Raw genomic sequence first — 19,163 nt, forward strand, 5'->3', positions numbered from 1 at the left:
ACGTACATGGTCACTTTCGTTCGCAATCTTGCTTGATCCGGATCCAGACAATCGCGATCGTAGTCGGACTACCGTAGTTCTGAGAGAAATGTGAAAAGTGCTCCAGACCCGTTAAAGACAACTGCTGGTGCGCTAACTATCCCAAACTCAGTCCGGATCGATCATTGGACCGTGCAGCTGCGATCATTGTCGAGCCAGATCCGGATCGAATTTCTCGACCGAGATTGACTGACTTCTGCAGCTCGCGCTAAGGAGCCAATCGCGACCAAGAAATATTCGATCACGGTCGGGCTCGATCGCGATCGAAAGCGCACCGTGTGACACCCGTATCATTTCGATCAATGTCTTGACCCGTGAGTGCAATGTTCCAAAGGTGAAGCGAGCTGTCATGAATTCAGCACAACTTATTGACATCGGCAACGCGGATTATTAATTAGCTGTTCGTGGAGTTTATATACTAGCGGCTATGGTGTCGGGCTGCTAAGCACGAGGTCGCGGGCTCAATTTCTCGGCCGTGACGACCGCATTTCAATGCGAGCGAAATGCGAAAACACTCGTGTAGTTCGATTTATAGGTGCACGTTAAATAACCCCCGGTGGTCCAAATTACTCCGGATTCTCTCACTACGGCGTGTGCATCACAACAATAATATATATATATATATATATATATATATATATATATATATATATATATATATATATGCATGCCCGCCAGGCATTGAAGCAATTGAAGCCGCAAATATCACATCATTCGATTCGTTATTCGATTCGTTATTCGAAAGTGCGCGCTCCTAGAGAGGCGCGGGGAAGCGTATATGAAAGGCAAAGGCACAGCCGCTACTACAAGTTGGTTCTTTATTATATGCTACTACTTGCTAGGCAATTAAACGACTGGTTCCTTGTGCGCTCTTTGTGAACCATCATTTATCGCCCAAATTCGGGTAGCAGTCACGCACACGTTCCGCCGGTTTGTCTGGGCGCATTGGCGAATCGGCCGCCTAGGTCGCCTAGGCATTTTTGTCCGCGCCACCTGCGCAACCTGCACCGCCCGCGCTGTGCGCTGTAGTCAACATCACACACGCGCCTTGTTTGTGAGAAGTTCAGCACAAATGTTCCGACATATCTGATCGCCAGTGAGTCGTCAGTAGTAGTGTTGATATTGCGCGATGCGCGGTCAGGACGGCGGCTATGAAGGCAGTGTGAAGTGCCTCACAGTCGGATAGCTGAAGGAATGAAGCGCCAAAGTCATTAAATTGCAAATGCAATGCAGAACCTTGCCCTGCAATTTTGCGACGTCCAGAGATGAGCCTCAAGGACAGCCCCCATGTCGCCTATTTGCTGTCTGCTCGCTGCACGCGAACAGCTGCGCTTCCGTCGACACGGTGAATGATGTGAAGACGTACACGTACGTATCTTTGCTTGTCGACATCTGGCGCTATGCGCAACGCAGCCTTTCTGGCTTATCAACCGCTGTTATCTTCAGGTGGTTTATTTTTCGCTTGTGTCTACGTTGGTAGTCGTACGTCCTTCGTGCTCTTCCGCACGATGCGAGGACTGCCCGTAGTCACGCGGCACACGTGGAATGAAGCTGAGTAAACAAGCAACAATAACAAATGACCGTTGCTCTGAAGCGTTGCCAATATTGCTGGAAATCGCCCGGAAGTGTGGGCGAATGAAATGCGAACTGCCATGTAAGAATGTGAACGGGCAATCTGGTTAAATATTTTTAAGGGGGTTCTGGAATGAACACTTTTCATTTGTCCTTTATAGTACACGTTTTTGTTCTGCCTGCGTTGGCACTAGCTTTTCTCGCGGTTGCAATGTGTTTTTATCTTGTTTCTCTTTTTCATCTTTAGTCGCACAACCTTAATTCGTCCGTGTAATATCTAAAGCACGCTTCAATATCTGTGTCGCGCTTCCGAGTCGAAACAGAGATTGGTCGGAAATATCAGGCTGTCTTACTAAGAATTAATACGTATGGTGTCACTCAGACACTTTCTATCGCGATCGAGCCCGATCAGTATCGAAAGTAAGAGCAGTCATAGATATAGCACGACCTTTTTCGGTCCACACTTGAAGCTGCTCCTGCAAAGCGCTATTTCAACAAAAACAATGTGTGCAACAGCATAATGAACAGCATAAATTCTATATTTTCTTAACAAAATGGAAGGGCATATGTGAAGTGCCACTGCTGCTATGTTTTCACTCTGTATGTGCACACTCTTGTTTATGATGCTGGTGATTATCACAAAACAGTGCCCCTTGCCATTGTCTCTCTCACTGTATGCTCTGTATTGCAAACTTCTGTTTAGACTGCCAAGTTTGCAGAGTCTTAACGAAAGTATGTATATTTAAGTGTCCTCACTGAAGTATAGGACACTTAAGGCATTTATTTAAGGCAAGTTCCTTGTTTTATGTATATTTGAATGGACTGAATGGCTTATTTTGCTTTCTGCAGGCTATCGTTTGAATGTCCTGTGAGCTGAATGTCCTGTGAGCTGGAACACCCTTTTGCCATGGCTCCACTGAAGATTCGTCTTTTGAAGTTAATTGCTATTGTCATTGTGATAGCATTCCTTATACTTTACTGGCAGAGCACCAGGACTCTTGACAGGACACCTGTTGAAACAGTGCAATGGGTGGCTGATGTGCTTACTGATCCACCAGCCACAGCAGCTGCAACTCATACCAGCTTTCAAGAGAGCCTACGATTGCCACCTATCCAGTTTGATGAGCGCATAGTGCATTTTGACCTGAAAGGTGCACCACCTAAACTTGAGTACTATGATGCAGTGTTTCCCCTGTTGCACAAGCTTGGAGCCACTGGACTTTTAATGGAGTATGAGGATATGTTTCCTTACACAGGGATGCTCAGTCCTCTTGCAGCCACTAACGCCTATAAGGAGGCTGACATAGCTCATATCTTGTCTGCTGCTCGTGCCAATCATTTGCAGGTGATTCCACTGGTGCAAACATTTGGCCATCTTGAATTCGCACTGAAGTTGCCAGAATTTTCAGATCTTCGAGAATTGAGTCATAGTCCTCAAGCGATATGCCCCTCACTGAATGGATCTCTCATCCTGGTAAAGGCTATGCTTGACCAAGTGCTCAATTTGCATCCTAATGCTCAGTATGTGCATATTGGTTGCGATGAGGTTTACTCATTAGGACAGTGCACTCGCTGTGAGAGGCACATGAATGTGGCAAACATCACGAAAGATAGGCTTTTCTTAGAGCATGTAGAGAAAGTTGTAGCTCATGTGGCCCAATATGGGGTTCGTCCCATTATGTGGGATGACATGTTGCGCAGCATGGAGGCGAATGATGTACAGCAGTGGGGTGCTGCTAACCCTGTAGACCTTATGGTCTGGCAGTATTCTCCGAACATAACCAAGTATTTGGAAGACCAGCACTGGCTAAAATATGCTCGTTTCCAAGGGCTGTGGATAGCAAGTGCCTTCAAGGGGGCTACAGGTCCAAAGCAGTTGCTTCCAGACATCAAATACCATTTAAGAAACCACCATTCGTGGCTGGAAACACTAAACAACCACAGGGAACTGCTCAATATACGTGGCATTGCATTGACGGGATGGCAACGGTATGACCACTTTGCTACACTTTGTGAGCTTCTGCCAGCAAGCATGCCATCCTTGGCTGCCAACTTGGTATACCTGCAGCATGGGTGTTTAGATCAGGTGGAGCTGTCTCAAATTAAGGAACACTTGCAGTGTAATAGGCAGCTGCCCGTTTTTGATGATGGAAGCAGCCATTTGCTCTTTTGTCAGTTCCCTGGTGCAAAGGTACTCACAGGAATCCAGCAGCTAGTGACACTATACAATCAAAAGAAAGTGATGGAAAAAAACAGTCATTATGTTGGATGGCTAGATAGTTATCATGTTCGACTGTCATTTGTCAGTCCCGATCACATTGTCGAGGCAACCAAGAACCTGACTGAGCTCCTGAGCACATCGAAGCATCTGCACAAGTTCCTGGGTGATGCAATGTCTCAATTGTATGATGTGCATACTGTGGTAGAGTGGATAGGTACATTTCTTGATCCACTGCATGCTGAGCTCACACTACTTGAACAGCAGGTCCAGCGGCTACTTAATTATAGCGTATGGCCTAGGAGACCTCTAGAACAGGTAACATGAATTATTGCAGAAATATGTGGGTTGGTGTTACATTCTAAACTAAGAAAAGGTCGGTAGTCGTTAGAGCTTGGGAAATTGAATTTTATATTGATAATTCATGTATTTACACCCATGAGCCACATGCACTATTGGAGGAAGCTTCCTGTTACTATATGACCCTTTGTGTGTGCACCTCCGTCCTTCTCCCTGCTTAGCCATTGCTCCATTCTTATGTGCATTTGAGGCACTTTGATTTTTTGCTGAAACCAGTATACAGAGATGTTTTTGTATTTCACATTCACTGAAACAGTGTCCCTGCAGCAGGTTACAGTCCAGTATGCCACAAAAAATGTATAATTAGGGTAAGAAGCAATGTTGAAATTGATAGGAGGAAAGACAACACCAGGAGATGTTGAAAGCTAAGGCCCATAGCGTTGTGTTACATGATTGTGCTGTACCAACTGAAGCGTGTTAGTTGTTTTTTTTCCTCTTTTATTGCTTCATTTATGTGTAAGCTGCATGTATATTATGAAATATGCATGTAACTTATTTAAATGTGTTAACCAACAGTACTCTTGACAAATGACTTATGCTTGAGGCTGCATAGTGTGTGATTGGAGTTGGGGACAGAAACCTAGACAGGCTTCTCTGTTTTAATAATGGTATCAAGGATGCCAAATTGGAAACTCCCACTGTTCAATTGGCTGCTGGGTACTTGTGAGTGCGAGGATCAATACGATCCAGTCTTCACAGGTGCCTTTTGTTTCTATTTGTTTCTTTTACTACATCTTCACACTATATTTGAGTGACACTCTTTACATAAGAAATGATATGAAGAATCTGGCTATGAAGCTAGAGAAAGTAGTGGGAAAATGAATTGCTTTGTTTAATTGAAATGACCTGTCATAGTGGCTTTGATGTTGCACTGCTAAGCCCAAGGGTACAGGATCAAATCTCAGCCACGCTGGCCACATTTTGCTGAGGGTGAAATGCAAAAATGCCCGAGTGTTGTGCATTGGGTGCACGTTGAGGAATCCCAGGTGGTCAAAAGTAATTTGGAGCTCCCCCACTACGGTGTGCCTCATAATCATATTGTAGTTGTGGCATGTAAAACCCCAGAATTTAATTAAAATTAATTGAAATGTGGGTATGAGATAAAGGGAAATGAATGTAGACAAATGTAACTTGTCACAGACGGGAGCTGAACCTACATCTTCCGCATGACACGTGCAGTGCTTACCAATTAAGCTACTGCAGCAACACCCTCCCATCTACTTTACTGGGTATATTTGTATGTGTACAAGATTAACCCTACGAGCATTAGCCAGCGCTGCCCCTGGCCACAGTGGAGGACTAACCAAAAAATCAAACCCTCGGTTTCCCTTTTTCTTAACATTCTTAAACAGGTAGCCCATTCCATGACCTCTTTGTTCATACTCCTCAAAGTTGTATGTACTTGTAGCCTATAATGTTGTAAGCAGTACCCTTTGGTGCCATCTGCTTTACTGCCACAGTGTATTCTGATTCACTAAACAATTATCACAGCAGCTTGCCGACTTATGCGGCAGCTTAGCATATTCCTTATCTATGTGTCAGCATGATAGAAAGCTTCTTTTTTTTTTTAATGCAAGTAGTACAAGTCATGATTTGATATGCATATTTTGTTTTTGCTATATATTGTGCTGTTTCCAGCTTGTGTTCAGTTTTTTAGAGTGCAGCTCCTAAGTGCCCATTCCTGCATTGAGCATCGGCATCGGCGTAACCGAGTGAACATGGAGCGCAGCGGGGGATGAAAGATGGCAATAGCAAAGAGAGTGTGAAGAGGGAAGTGGAGGAAGAGGGTAGGTCAAAAGCGTGAGAAGAAAAGAGTAGTGCCGCCCAAGATGGTCTCTGCGGTGACGACCGCTATGAGATGGCATCAAAGTAGCGCGCCATCGTCTTTTCACTGATGGCATGCAGCGAGTGCATCCGCCGATACTATATATGGAAACAAAGTGCTGCATGAGCAGAGTTATGTTTGCAGCGGCTGCTGTGGATCGCGCCCGCACGTTACCCATGCACTCCCTCTCTCACGATCTCCTGATTAGTGAGGTAGTCGTGCCACACTTCGCTCCATTTGCAACATGCCACACAAGACAGATTGTCCGCCCCAGCTAATATATTGCAAAATGAAAACATGTATAGAAATGCGCTCAAATTTCGCTTTAGGAAGTATCGTAATAGTTGGTGAAATTTTTTTATCCATGTTTATGTGGTATCCATCATTTAGCTCTTTCATGCCCATAGGCCATGGGCCCGGACATGTAGTATGCAGGCTCTGTACCCACAAAGCCTTTGCTTGTGGCCCACATTGCCCTTTCAAGCTTTCACCTCCTTCCCTCTGTATAGTTGCCTAAGCTTTAATTAATGTTCTGAATCCTTGAAGCTCCACAGTGTGACCTACAAAGAGCTATGGGCTAAGCATGTGGCAAAGTTCCAGGCTTGAACTTGAGAACCTTGTGATAATCTTTTGTTTTGGAACAAAAATGCAGAAAAAGAAAGGTGAGGCAGTGGTGCAAAAACAGGTACACCAAAGCTAGGGCAACAAGACAGTGTTTCTGTGTCCTGCCTTGGTGTCCCGATTTTTTCTTTTTCTTTATTATTATTATTATTATTTTTTTTGCTTTTGATTCAAGATGGATATGTGCCGATGCCCAGTTTGCATTAGTTCCATAGTCTGCTTGCTTGCATAATGTCCTCTACGGTAGTGGTTCAGCTCCCACAAAGTTCTTTAGGCTGTTTATCCATACCAGAAGCCCATGCACATTTGAGGTCAATCTGCTATAGATTGCTTGTAAGTCTTTTTCTCCAGGACTAGGCTGTACATTTTGTGAAGTCAATTTTATGGGTATATGCACCTGTCATTCGGTTTCACTAGCCACTCTGCAACAAAACTTCATGCTGTGATGTTTAGAGCTCTGTACAATAACTTGCGTTGGTGCTTTACTAGCTGGTGCAGTTGTTAGAACACTTGTCTGGAGCACTTTAACAATGTGCTTTGGCCTGAGTGGGTGACGTCTTCTGATAACTTTACATCTGAACATGCATCATCACACTGATAAGGCTGCCTTAAACTTTTTAGCCTTTTCATTTAGCATGGCTTCCATTGCTGTAATTGCCTGTGATCACTGGTGAACATGCCGCAAGGCTGCAGAGTAAAAGAGGAGATGGCGCGTCACAAACTTTTGGTTGAGCATTTACCAAGATTTGTTGTCTCCGCTTTTGTTCCATGACCCTGTGGGGCTTTCTGCGGTGATCACTGACAATTTCAGCAGGAGAAGCTATGATGGCCTGCAAGGCAGAAAACAGGTTCAGGCAGTCTCATCACTCTGGTGGTGCAGGCTAAGATGTGAGCTATTGTGAACCAGCCATTATTAGTTGCACACACAGTCTAAAGCATGCAGTTTGATCACTCTAGACAACAGTGCCAACAACTGCACATTTGAAAAATGGTATGCAAGGATTTTCGTGTATTTGTGCTGCCACCTTTCAATGGGAGAACTGGACTGCTTTTCAACAGAATTCTTCACAACCACCACATTGTTGTGTCCCCCCCGCTCTTTTTCTTTCCGTGTTTAGTAGAAATACAGCAATTCAGTATATAACATACAATATGAAAAATACTGAATCCGTAATGTGGCTTGCAGGTGTTGAATACATTGGAATACATTGACAAGTTCCTGGCTTTTGCATCCCCCGTATCTTTATTTTTCCTGGTTGCGGCAGTGCTATAGCCTAGCTGCTCTAAAATGTCTGTGGACTAGTTTGTGTAGCCTGATGGGCTTCCAAATACCAAACAAAAAAGTGGCGAAATTTCAGACCTCGGATTACTAAAAATGGCCAAAAAACATAAGAAGATGCTTAGAATACATGTTGCTCTGTTAATACTGAAGTTCCCTGTACAGTTGTACCTCTTTATAACAGATTTACATTTGACATAAAAATACCTTTCTTGTATTTTACATTTTTTATATGCATATACTCACTATATGCTAATATTGGTGATATACATTTTAGATTGACTTCATTAGATCTGATAATTCATTATAACATATTTAATATAGTATTGTTCAACTGTATTCCCACTACCGTTCATATCTCTGCAATTGTCACTACATATTCTGACTTGATTTTGTTTGGTGTCATCATGAAGTTAAATGCTGTAAAACTGGATAAGCCTCTGATTCCTAACTATATTGGTGTAGAAACATTGGAAACTGCGTTCATGCATGAAATATGGAATCCTACTGCCATTTTATTTTTCGTTGTTGTATTTTTTTTTTGGCTACTGTACTTCATATGAAATGGGCCTTGAGAAAGAGAAGGATGCAGCTTCCTATTTACTTTTTAAAGAAAAGTTTTAAGGTTGGTACATTGCTCTACATTGGTGTTGAAAGTAAATGCCATTAGAACTAGTATGAAAAGAGGCATGAATGTTTGAATCTTCTGTCCTCACAAATTAGTTCTACACATGATCACTGTTGCAGCATTTAACTAAATAAGCTTTTTTGTTGTTGCCCTGTAACGACTGTTGGCATGAACAGTGGTAGGGCATAATAGGGGGGCAGCAGTATATGCTAGGAAGCCAATATGGGTAAGTGATGTTCTAGTTCAAATTTTATGATGAAGTGGAGTTTGGCAAGTCATCTAAGGCATAGAGCAGCTAACAGGTGGTCTGTTAGATTAACAGGATGGCATACCAAAGAAATACAGCCAACGGTTTCATATAATTATGTGATAAGGTTATAAAATTTGTTGGCGCAGGATAGCGTTAGATGACAGTAGATAGAAGTGGTTACAGGAGATCTCCGAGAGTTGCTTGATGTGGTCCTGGCAGTGGATATAAATAGGCTGCTGCCACTGATGATGAATTTTATAGGTATTTGAAAAATTCAGCTGTTTTTCCATGGAATGATAGCATGTGTTCTTGGATTTTGTATGTATATTTCGGGAAGGAAAATATTTTTTTCAGCATTGTTAGTTTTCACTGACAAGCCTGCACTTGAGTGAATTTTAGTCAGGAACATTTGAGACAAAGGTGAAAATTGGCAGGTAGTTAGCATGGGTAAAATGTAGGCAGGCTTTGGCTCTTTATAAAGCCTTGGGGAAAGAAGGCACAAACTAATGATACTGTGTGAAGTGTGCCATGTTTCAAGTTTTCACATTTATTATTGAAGTAATTTAAGAAAAACCGTGTTTAATATAATCATCACGCAAACTTTAGACAGTGCTCAATCATTGGAAACATGGTTTAGGAGTAGCATGCACTTAATTATTATTATTATTATTTTTACATAGAGTAACACTTTTGCAAAACTAAGTTCGTGTGAAAGTTGCTGGGTTAAAAACTTACAATGTGTGCAAACATGCATGCATGCGCATATGTATGTGCACATACGCTCATACATACACGAGAACAAAAATATTGTCAGGGCGTGCCTGGACCTCTTCTGAATGAAAATTTTCCACAGTTATTTCGATTGGCATTTACTGTACTCCATAATATTTTTTATAGTCTCATATCGTATATCTCAGCTATATCATATGTTTCTCATCAGATATCATATATTTCTCAGCTATATTTGTCTGTTTCAGTTCAGTCCAATCTTTTGCCTTCCGTATTATTGTTAGATGCTAATTTTGCATTGTTTTCCCAGCTGGTCTGTTGATAATGCCTTCATCTGTGACAGTCTGTATTTTTTGTTATTTGGAAGATGCTGCAACTGTAGCCCTTACATATTAACATTAAGAAAGTAAAATACTGTGATTGGTATAACTGTGTATTGCTTCATTCGGACTGATTTAATACATCCTCGGTGTATAAACAGCACACAGCCCATTGTTATATCCGATCATTGTTGCTAGAGGCTTACACTGCTGGTCTTTCTTCCTTACCCTTTTTTATTCTGCTTTTCAAAAGCTGTGGTTAGCTTTGATGTGAATGTAGATTTCAAATGACATAAATTGATTTCTAGCTGTTTAATGCTATGTCATTCTCACACCTGTTGTGGCAGCCATTTACGTAGTAGTCATTTCCCTTCACACATCACAATTTTTGTGTCAATCGTTAACTGAAGTGCCTTCCTAGGTATAATTGTTGCCAAATACTGCAATACCGCAGTTTATTGCAGGTGTTCTAGTGGTTGCACCTATAAGCACTGCACTTCAAGTCATTGTGCTGATCATCTGCTGTGCTGTCTTGTTATCAATAGTGTGCATAGAAAATCCATGGGCAGAAATTTTCAGTGACTTATGCATGGATCACTTTTGCATGCACACTAGCCTGAGGCATACTCTTTTCTGTAAAAAGAAAATCGTATCATAGCTAGCTTGATATTTGACTCCTATTCAAGCAGATACTTCTTTACATTCTGAGAAAATTATCATTGTTGATCCTGTTCTCAAAAGTATTAATCTTACAAACTGGCTGCAGATGTCCACGTATTAGATGTACCTATGTGTGGGAAATACCACACAAGGTGTTTGTAAAATATCTGGCACTATTAACATCTCTCAACACGCGTGCTGTCCATTTCTGGTCTTGCTACAGTGCGACAGGTTTATATACCTATTTAGCCGCCAACCTGTCAGAATTTGTTAATTTCATTATACTGTACACTGCACAATGAAATATCTTTCAGGTTTCTTTATAATTATCTTGATCTTTATAATTTTAAACGAAGCTACCTTAGTGGTGTTGTCAGGCAGTTTTTTTTTATAAAAGTGCAATGATTGTAGGCATTGAGAGACAATGATCAGAGATGGCATTATTGTTTGATTTCTGGTGATGGTGTAGACTACTTAAATTTGTTCTGAGGTTTCTACCCTGTGGCATTAATCGTTGGTCACTTTTATGTGCTCCTTTAGTTTGTCTCTCATAATTTGTGGTGGTCTGAACACATGTAACAAAATGTGTGTCCCTATTGACTGCCTTGTGATTGTACTATGGGGCTTGCTATAAAGCCTGGCCACCACTTGCACTGCTGTCGTATAGCCACAATCTGTCTGACAATGAAAGCGAAATTAAATGACTCTGCTCGCTTTGATGGCACAGCTGGTTTTATCACTGCAACTGGCTCTTTCTAAACTTACTTTAGCATTTATTGAGGCAAAACTTTGTTGTTTCTTACATCACACTCGCATGAGGAAAAATAAAAAATGACATGACAGTACTTGTGCCATACGTCATGCTGTATCTGTTGGTTTTTATCAGCCCACTGAAGCTTTGGGCCTGTTCTGTCATTGAGAGCGAAACCACTTTGAAATATCAAGTGCTGATGCCTCTTCTTGTGGAACAGAATTGTTCAGGTGTTCAATCTTGAGCTTGAGTGAGACAGTTACGGTGACCATGGTGGCAGATCACCCTTTTCCACCCTTAGCAACCATTTCCCTTCACTTGTACTATGTTGTCTCTTATATACTGCACATTTATATGTTTCTAGCAATACTTACTGTTTCAACAATATGTCAGAAACTTGGATCCACATGTGCTTGGACAAAAACAGTATTATATAACTTCACAGGTCTCTTGTATATAGTTTTCTCAGAGTGTGGTAAATTATAGCCTATAGTGCAGATGCTGTGGAATGGCCTTTGTGCAACATACTTATTGTTCAGACTAAATGAAAATTAATATCTTCTAATGAGGAGTTCCATGACAGTTGAAGGTGTGTGCAGAAGTTAGTCTCCTATGCTGCTATGTGAAAATATTCCAGCAGTGTTGCCCCCCCCCCCCCAAAAAAATTTTGTTTTTCACGTAAACAGCAGTATATAATATGTTTAACATGTTTTCAAAGCAGTATATTGTCTATTGAGGCACTGAATGTTGCAGTTGTAATTAGGTTGCATTGCACTCAGTAGTGTTAGCTTTATGCTACAGAATGCAATCTGAGCATTGTAGAGAATAGTCGGAGTTCTACCAATGCAAAGGTTTTTATTCTTCTATGATGCTGAATTAATTGTAATATTCACGTCTCGAATACTCTGCCACTTAGTTGAACCTGTACAGAACAAGAAGTTGGTGTAATTAACTCTTGTAATGCTTCATATTATACAGAAGCCTTAAGCCAATTTTACACTGGTCATTTTTATGGGTGGACGTCTGTGACATTGTCTTAAGGTATATTATAGTGCTGTACTATAACACTGCTTAATTAAGCAATTAAAGAATTGCCACCTATTATAACAGTTCATTAACTGGAGCTTTTTCTTTTTAATTTTCAAAAATAATTGACTTGGCATTTGTGTTTTTTGCATAAATGAAACGTTATCTATAACTAAAGTATTGGCTTTGGGTTCTTACATTTTATATGTCTTTTGGGAAATTATGGGCAAAGCTACTCAATATGACAGTATTTGTGTTAATGCTTGTACTCATCTAATGTTGTAAACTAACCCAATGAAATGTGTACAGTTTGCTTTTTTTGTAGCTTATGGTCACTGCAATGGTGAAAGGAAAGTGTGACTGCTTCCAGAAATTTTGCAGTTTGGAGTGTTTTGTGTAAAATCCTCATGTGTAGTACCAAGCATCTCTTGCAGTCTGTTTGACAAAGGACTATGCACCTACTTCAATTCTTAATAAAGAATACCGTAAACACAGCTGGCACATGAACATCCATTTCTTCAGCCTTGTGTTGTACACTTTGGACAAAAATTTGTACGGTTATTTGCTGTTCTGTACGTATACATTTTGATAACATTTTCAGCTAGTCTCAAGCAGCCACCTACTGAATTTGGTACACTTAAATGATTTCATTTTAGATAGTCATTTCTTTTTATATGTGCTGCACCTAAAACAAAAACTTTGTTTAGTGTCCTTATGTGTTTTTTCGGGGGGGGGGGGGGGGGTGGTTAGAAATGATGTTTTTCAAAAGGAAAACGGGGTAAATTGGGCTTTCTTATGGGCAGCCCAAAGTTCAGGATTTTTTCGCCGACTTTCACAAACAGTTAGTATAGGCATCAGTCTCCGTTTGGACACATTTTATTTAAACAAGCAAAATCACTGTTGCTGGATTTTATTAATTTTTTTATTTTTATTTTTTATAAAGTACTGTGGATACTAACTCCAAGCAGGGTGAGCAGAATACACAAGATTATTTACATAAATGAACAGGATGAAACAAGTTTCTATCACATTTTTTCAAACAAATTCTTTGGTCATAAGGTAGACAATTAAGAAAATTTCAACAACTTGGTTATAATACAACTTTGAATACTAATACCTGAATAATACAAATGAATATGAATGAATGAATGAAATAATTACATGAATACAAATACCTGGGGGTTGTATTTAGCAATAACTTAAGCTGGAGCTAGCATATCGGTTATTTGGTTTCAAAGGCGCGTCCAACGTGCTTTGGCTAGAAACCGCCTAAAGCACTGCACAACTAAAACAAAACTAACAGCCTACACTGCATTAGTACGCCCATTGCTGGAATATGCAGACGTTCTTTGGGATCCGCACACCCAAGTAGATATAAATCGCATCGAAGGTGTTCGAAAGAAAGCACTAAGATTCATCTACAACGCATATGGTAGACATGTGTCTGTCACTAATCTACTAAGGCAATCTGAACTCCAGACGCTTCAATCCCGCCGCAAGTTACACCGTTTAAAACTGTTGCATTGTATTATTAATAATTTAACAAACATTAATTTTAACTCTTACATGGAATATAACACTTCTCGCCAAACACGCGGCAAACACGACTTGACAATAGTAGTGCCACGATGCCGAAATAAAACTTACCAGTTTTCTTTCTTTCCAAAAACAATATCAGAATGGAACGGGCTTCAGTGTGACGTGGTCAGCTTGACAAACCAAGATTCCTTCTTATCTGCTGTCGTGTCTCTGTTGTAGACGCAGTGTGTTTGTTCATGCTCTTTTTTTTTTGAGAAACACAAAATATTTGTTCTTGCTCCTGTGTTCGCTTTTTTATTGTGTGTGCGCTCGCTTTGTTGCATCGCGTTGTACAGCGATGTATGCTTGTTCCACTCCTGCCTTGGCTACCAATTGGCGGCTGGCAGTATTGAATTTTAAAAAAAATACACGAAATAACGTTATTTACACAAATGGTACGCAGGTCATGGATGCTGGGGAAATGCTTCAGTTGGCTTATTCTAGTCAGCTATTGTTCGTGGAAAAATAGAGTACAGAAAAGTGCCAGTCCTTGCAAAAATTGGTGTTAGAGAATAAGGCTAGTGGTGTAGAGTGAGTCTGCTTATCAAGGGGGATATGTATAATGCGGTGTCTAAGGCTAGCCTATAATTAAGTTTGAAAGGAACTCTAACTTTTCTTTCTTCGAATTGGTTAGTAATGTAGTGGGGGAGTCAGTAGGCATAAATTTAGTGTAAATAAATCATACTGCTTTTCTTTGGATTCTTTCTAGATTTGTAATGTTAATTTCTGTGTGAGGGTCCCAAACTATGGAAGCGTACTCAAGTTTTGGCCTAATTAAGACAAAGTAAGAGAGTGGTTTAACATTAGGTGGGGCAGTCTTGAGTTTGTGGCATAGAAGGCCTAGTTTCCGGAAAGTGGCAGAGCAGATGGTATTTATGTGAAAGTTCCACGATAAGTCACTCATTAATGTTACACCTAAAAATTTAAAGCAGGCTACTTTCAGTAAAGGTGCTGTAGCCAAATTGTGAGTGTAATCTAAGGGGACTTTTTTGTGTGTTATGGGGAGAGAGACATTTAGTTTCATTAAGAAGCATACCCCATTGCTCACACCATTTTAACACATTGCCTAAGTTAGAATTAAGGCCACATTGGTCACTAACGCATGTAACTTCTCTAAACAAAACACAGTCATCAACAAATAGACGAATTTGTACTGAGGTGTTAACCACAGTGACAATATCATTTATATATAGCAAAAAAATTAGGGGGCCGAGTACGCTCTTCTGTGGAATGCCAGAAGTTACCGGAAGGCAGCCAGAGAGCTGTTCTTCTACCTGAGCATATTGGTTGCAGGCGTCTGGAGAGGCTGAAATCCAGGAAATGACTAATTCTTGTATGCCAATCAACCGAAGCTTTATAATTAGCTTATCATAAGGAACTGTATCAAATCATCTGCTATAATCTAGGAGTATTGCATCAATTTGACTGTTATTATCAAGACAAGCTGCAAAGGTGTGAGCTATACTGACCAGTTGTGTTGTAAAAAATTCTTTTCGAAATCCATCTTGATGATTTGTTAAAACTGAGTGTTCTTCTAAGAATTCGTTTAATTTATAGGTTATTATGTGTTTGCTAAGTTTACAACACAAAGATGTTAAGGAGATTGGTAAATAATTTTGTAGTAATAGGCTGTCGCCTTTCTTGAATATCGGCGCAAGTTGGACTGACTTCCAGTCATCTGGCAATTCAGCTGATAACAGGGAGACACGAAAAGTAATAACTAACTACTTAGCAACAGACTCAGTAAAGCGATCAACAAGTATGTTGCGGATATTGTTGCGACCACAATAAATTTTAGTCTTTTAGTCAAGCAACATAACAATGACACCAGAATAGGAAATGAAGTTTACGTTTACAGCATGGTCCACCTTTTTGGTGGGTAGAGAAGCACTAGGGGCAGAAAATGCACTATGGAAATAGTCATTGAAGTGTTGAGCAATGGTGGTCTGATCAGATACCATTGAACCATCGGCAAAAACCGGGAATAGGTTTCTTTTTTTTCGCTGATATAGTTCGAAAACTTCTTTGGATCATTTTTTATGAAGTTTGTGAGGCGCGTATTGAAGTAGTATTCTTTTGAGGTATGCACTGCATGTGCAAGTTTATTTAGAGCGTCAGACATTAGTTTGGGGTCAGCATGCTTTTCACTTTATGTTTGAGGTGAATGATGCTTCTCGTCATCCAAGTATGTTTATGCACCTTTTTACGTTTAAATGGTATGAAGTTTTCAATGCACTACAAGCATATGCATTTAAATTGGTCCCACAAACTGCAAACATCAGTATCAGTAAAATCTATCAGACAAGTTTCTAGGTGGTCGATAATATGTGCATCATGGGCATGTGTATAGTCTTTCACACAATGAAAGGACAGGTTCATAGTTTTGCGAAAGTGGCACCAGGGAAATAGAAGCTGAGACAAGGTAGTAATTGGACAGCCCTTGATCAATTCAAACAGTGGATGTACCGAAATGATGAAGAATAAATACCAAACCTAAAGCAGAGTTGCAGGCACCTTGATAAGGCATTGGTTCATGAACTAATTGTATCAAATTATGTGTGAGCATGTGAAATACTGCATTTGCATGGCTGATATTGGTTCAAAAGGTCTCAAAACATTCCTTGTCTACTCCAGGCAGATTAAAATCACCAATAAAAAGGTCTTTGATGTCCTGGTATTTAGACATACGTACCTTTAATTTTAATAAGTATTCAAGAGTAGAGTCAGGCAGTCTATATAATGCGTATAAGATGAATGAGCGGCTCCACAAAGTTACTTTAATGCAGATACATTCAAGTTCCGGTATGCCCTCCAGCAAGACGGCGTCAAATTTGTTTCAGATCAGAACAGCCACACCACCTCCCCTTGATTGCCTGTCCTTATGAAAAGCCATATAGGAAGGCGGGAAAATGTCATCACTCACACGTTCATGTAACCACATCTCAGTTATTACGGTAATGTGAGGACTGTACTGCAGCAGTAGAATTTCAAGGAGCTCAGTTTTATTCCTAACACTACGGGCATTCAAATTAAGGAAACGAAGTTGCTTATCGTGCGCATGCACGTTTTGCCAAGTTTTTGACTGTTGAGGGGTGGTTTTTTTGTAGTTGGTCATTTTCACCCACCTGTTTTGCACCTCGTCCTAAATGTACATATCCTTATCGATCTTTAGTTTATCGTATATCTTTTGCCTTGTTCTATCTTGGCTTTTGTGCTGTTCCAGAGCAGGCTGTGTTTTCTTAACGCCGATTTGGAATAATTATTCTTAATAAAGATATTGGAGCCTTTGAGTTTGATTGCGTTTTTCAGTCCCCCCCCCCACCGTAAGATCTTGCATTTAAACTATCACAAGCTGCTTTCCCACCTGCTTACCTAATCGATGGATACGCCCAGCAGATTTGCATTTGACCTCAGATTTGTCTTGAAAAATACCCTTCACAACCTTGTTCTTTAGTACCTCTTCTGACTCTACTGAGATCTCAGGTATACCGTGAATAATTTAATTAGAGTTTCAACTATGGTCTTCAGTGTTAGCTTTTTAGTTTGAAAACACATCATGTGTTCAAACGATTTCAATGTGGCTTGCAATTGATATGTGTTCTCATGCTGTACTAAGCACTCAGACGCCATATTTTCCACAGTACGCCTAAAGTCGTTCAACTGTTCTTTCAGTTCAGCAAATTGAGTTTATTTCTAATAGTTCCTTATGAATTTCTCTCTGACCTTCAAGTAGTTGCTCGTACGATTCCTTCTGAGTACGTCCTGGGTTTTCCTTGACATCGCCGCTAATTAGTCATTTACAAACAACAAAACAGTCATACAAAACAACCCCGTTGGCACGGCAGAACCACTAGGCCTCCACAATCGCTACATATTGAACTCGGGTGGGGACTAACCTGCAGCAAGTGGAGGAATGTTCCATTTAGCGACATGGCAGCTTTGGGTCCACCGTGCCCACGGAAGATGAAACCATGTCGGTCTTCTTTTATACCGGCACCAAGCGATGATGCCACAATGAGATGCTTGAAAGAAAAGTTCAGTAGAGTTTGCGTCGACAGATGACGACAGCGCTGAGAGCGAAGGGCCTTTGTTGATGAGCTGGTTCTTGCCATCGCAAGACGTATCTAGTGGCCATACACATCCAGAACAGCAAAGCCAAGAAAAACCTGCAGCAAGCAGAAAAGTGTTCCATTTGGCGACATGGCAGCTTTGGGCCCGCCGTGCCCACAGAAGGCAAAATCATGCTGGTCTTCTTTCATATAATGGCAAAAAAAGCTGTTTGCAAGCTGTGTGGCAACTACCTATAGAAATTCTTGCTGGCAGGCATTAGTTACACTTTTAAAAAAAAGTATGTAAACAAAAACAAATAGAATCATTCTTGGTTATCCCTTGTTTACCTTCTTCTCTGCACTTTTTTACCGAGGAAAAGATCATCTCCATAGAGCCAGTGTCCACTTGATCCGACCACTATAAGCCCTTATCAATTCTTAATGGATTCAATCCAACCATTATCAACCCTTATTGGTTGTTATCAACCTTATCGCAATTGATCCAACCCTTAACAACTCTTATCTGTCCTTATCAACCTTATAGGACTTGATCCGACCCCTATCGGTCTTTATCAGTCATAACAGAATTGCTCCGACCATTATGAGCCCTTTTCACTCTTTAGCACCTTATCCATCCACGTCAAACCATTATCAACCGTGATGAGGCCCATATAACCCCACATCACTCCTTATCATCCTTATCAACTCATTGCCTGCTTATCTGTCTGTGTTGTGCGATATGCATGAGCCCTCGGAGATGGTAGCATTTCAGTCGGTGAAGGAACGCCCCAACGAAACGTGCATTCCACGACCACCAAAACGTGTCGGGGATGTGGCGTGCTTGGCATTAAATTTTTGCAATATCAGTGTTTTCCTAATGTTGGCAATGCTCCAAGTTGGCTCTACATGTCGTCCTAGATATGTGTTTTATTCTGCCATCACCAAATCTTTCAACGAAGCCGTCATACAAACTGTTCTTCTTTGACATTTGTTATGTGCCGCTGGTACAACACATTCATATGGTTCAGATATATTCACTTTTTGCAAGCGTGTGTGTTTAGCCCAATGGGTGAGACACTCAGCTTCTGAGCGTAGGGTCATAGGTTCAGAACTCATTAGCGCCAACGTTTTTCCTTTCTAACTTATTCTGTTTTCTTGTAAATTAATTTCTTTATAGCAATTCGTCTTATGTGACAGACAGATCGACGAGTTTTCTTATTGGTTGGGCACAGAAATGCTTATGCATTTAAAAAAGCAC

General features: G+C 40.7%; 1 protein-coding gene across 2 annotated transcripts; it reads left to right on the forward strand.

Annotated features, from left to right (window-relative positions):
• Window positions 1–759: 759 nt before the first annotated feature.
• On the forward strand, window positions 760–12,773 carry LOC135907916 (hexosaminidase D-like). 2 transcript variants are annotated; one of them, XM_065439695.1, is made up of 2 exons: window positions 760–1,407; window positions 2,461–12,773. In XM_065439695.1, exon 2 carries the CDS (start codon window positions 2,489–2,491, stop codon window positions 4,154–4,156), a length of 1,668 nt encoding a protein of 555 aa, XP_065295767.1. In that variant the 5' UTR covers window positions 760–1,407; window positions 2,461–2,488; the 3' UTR covers window positions 4,157–12,773. The 2 variants fall into 2 exon arrangements, with proteins under 2 accessions (XP_065295767.1, XP_065295768.1); XM_065439696.1 differs by lacking the exon at window positions 760–1,407 and adding an exon at window positions 1,531–1,693.
• The last annotated feature ends 6,390 nt before the right edge of the window (window positions 12,774–19,163 follow it).

The sequence above is a fragment of the Dermacentor albipictus genome, chromosome 1, assembly GCF_038994185.2.
Source record: "Dermacentor albipictus isolate Rhodes 1998 colony chromosome 1, USDA_Dalb.pri_finalv2, whole genome shotgun sequence".
NCBI lineage: Eukaryota > Metazoa > Arthropoda > Arachnida > Ixodida > Ixodidae > Dermacentor > Dermacentor albipictus.

What these genes read in the sequence shown, in the direction of transcription:
- LOC135907916 (XM_065439695.1), top strand. Translation starts at nt 2,489, where the DNA reads ATGTCCTGTGAGCTGGAACACCCTTTTGCCATGGCTCCACTGAAGATT.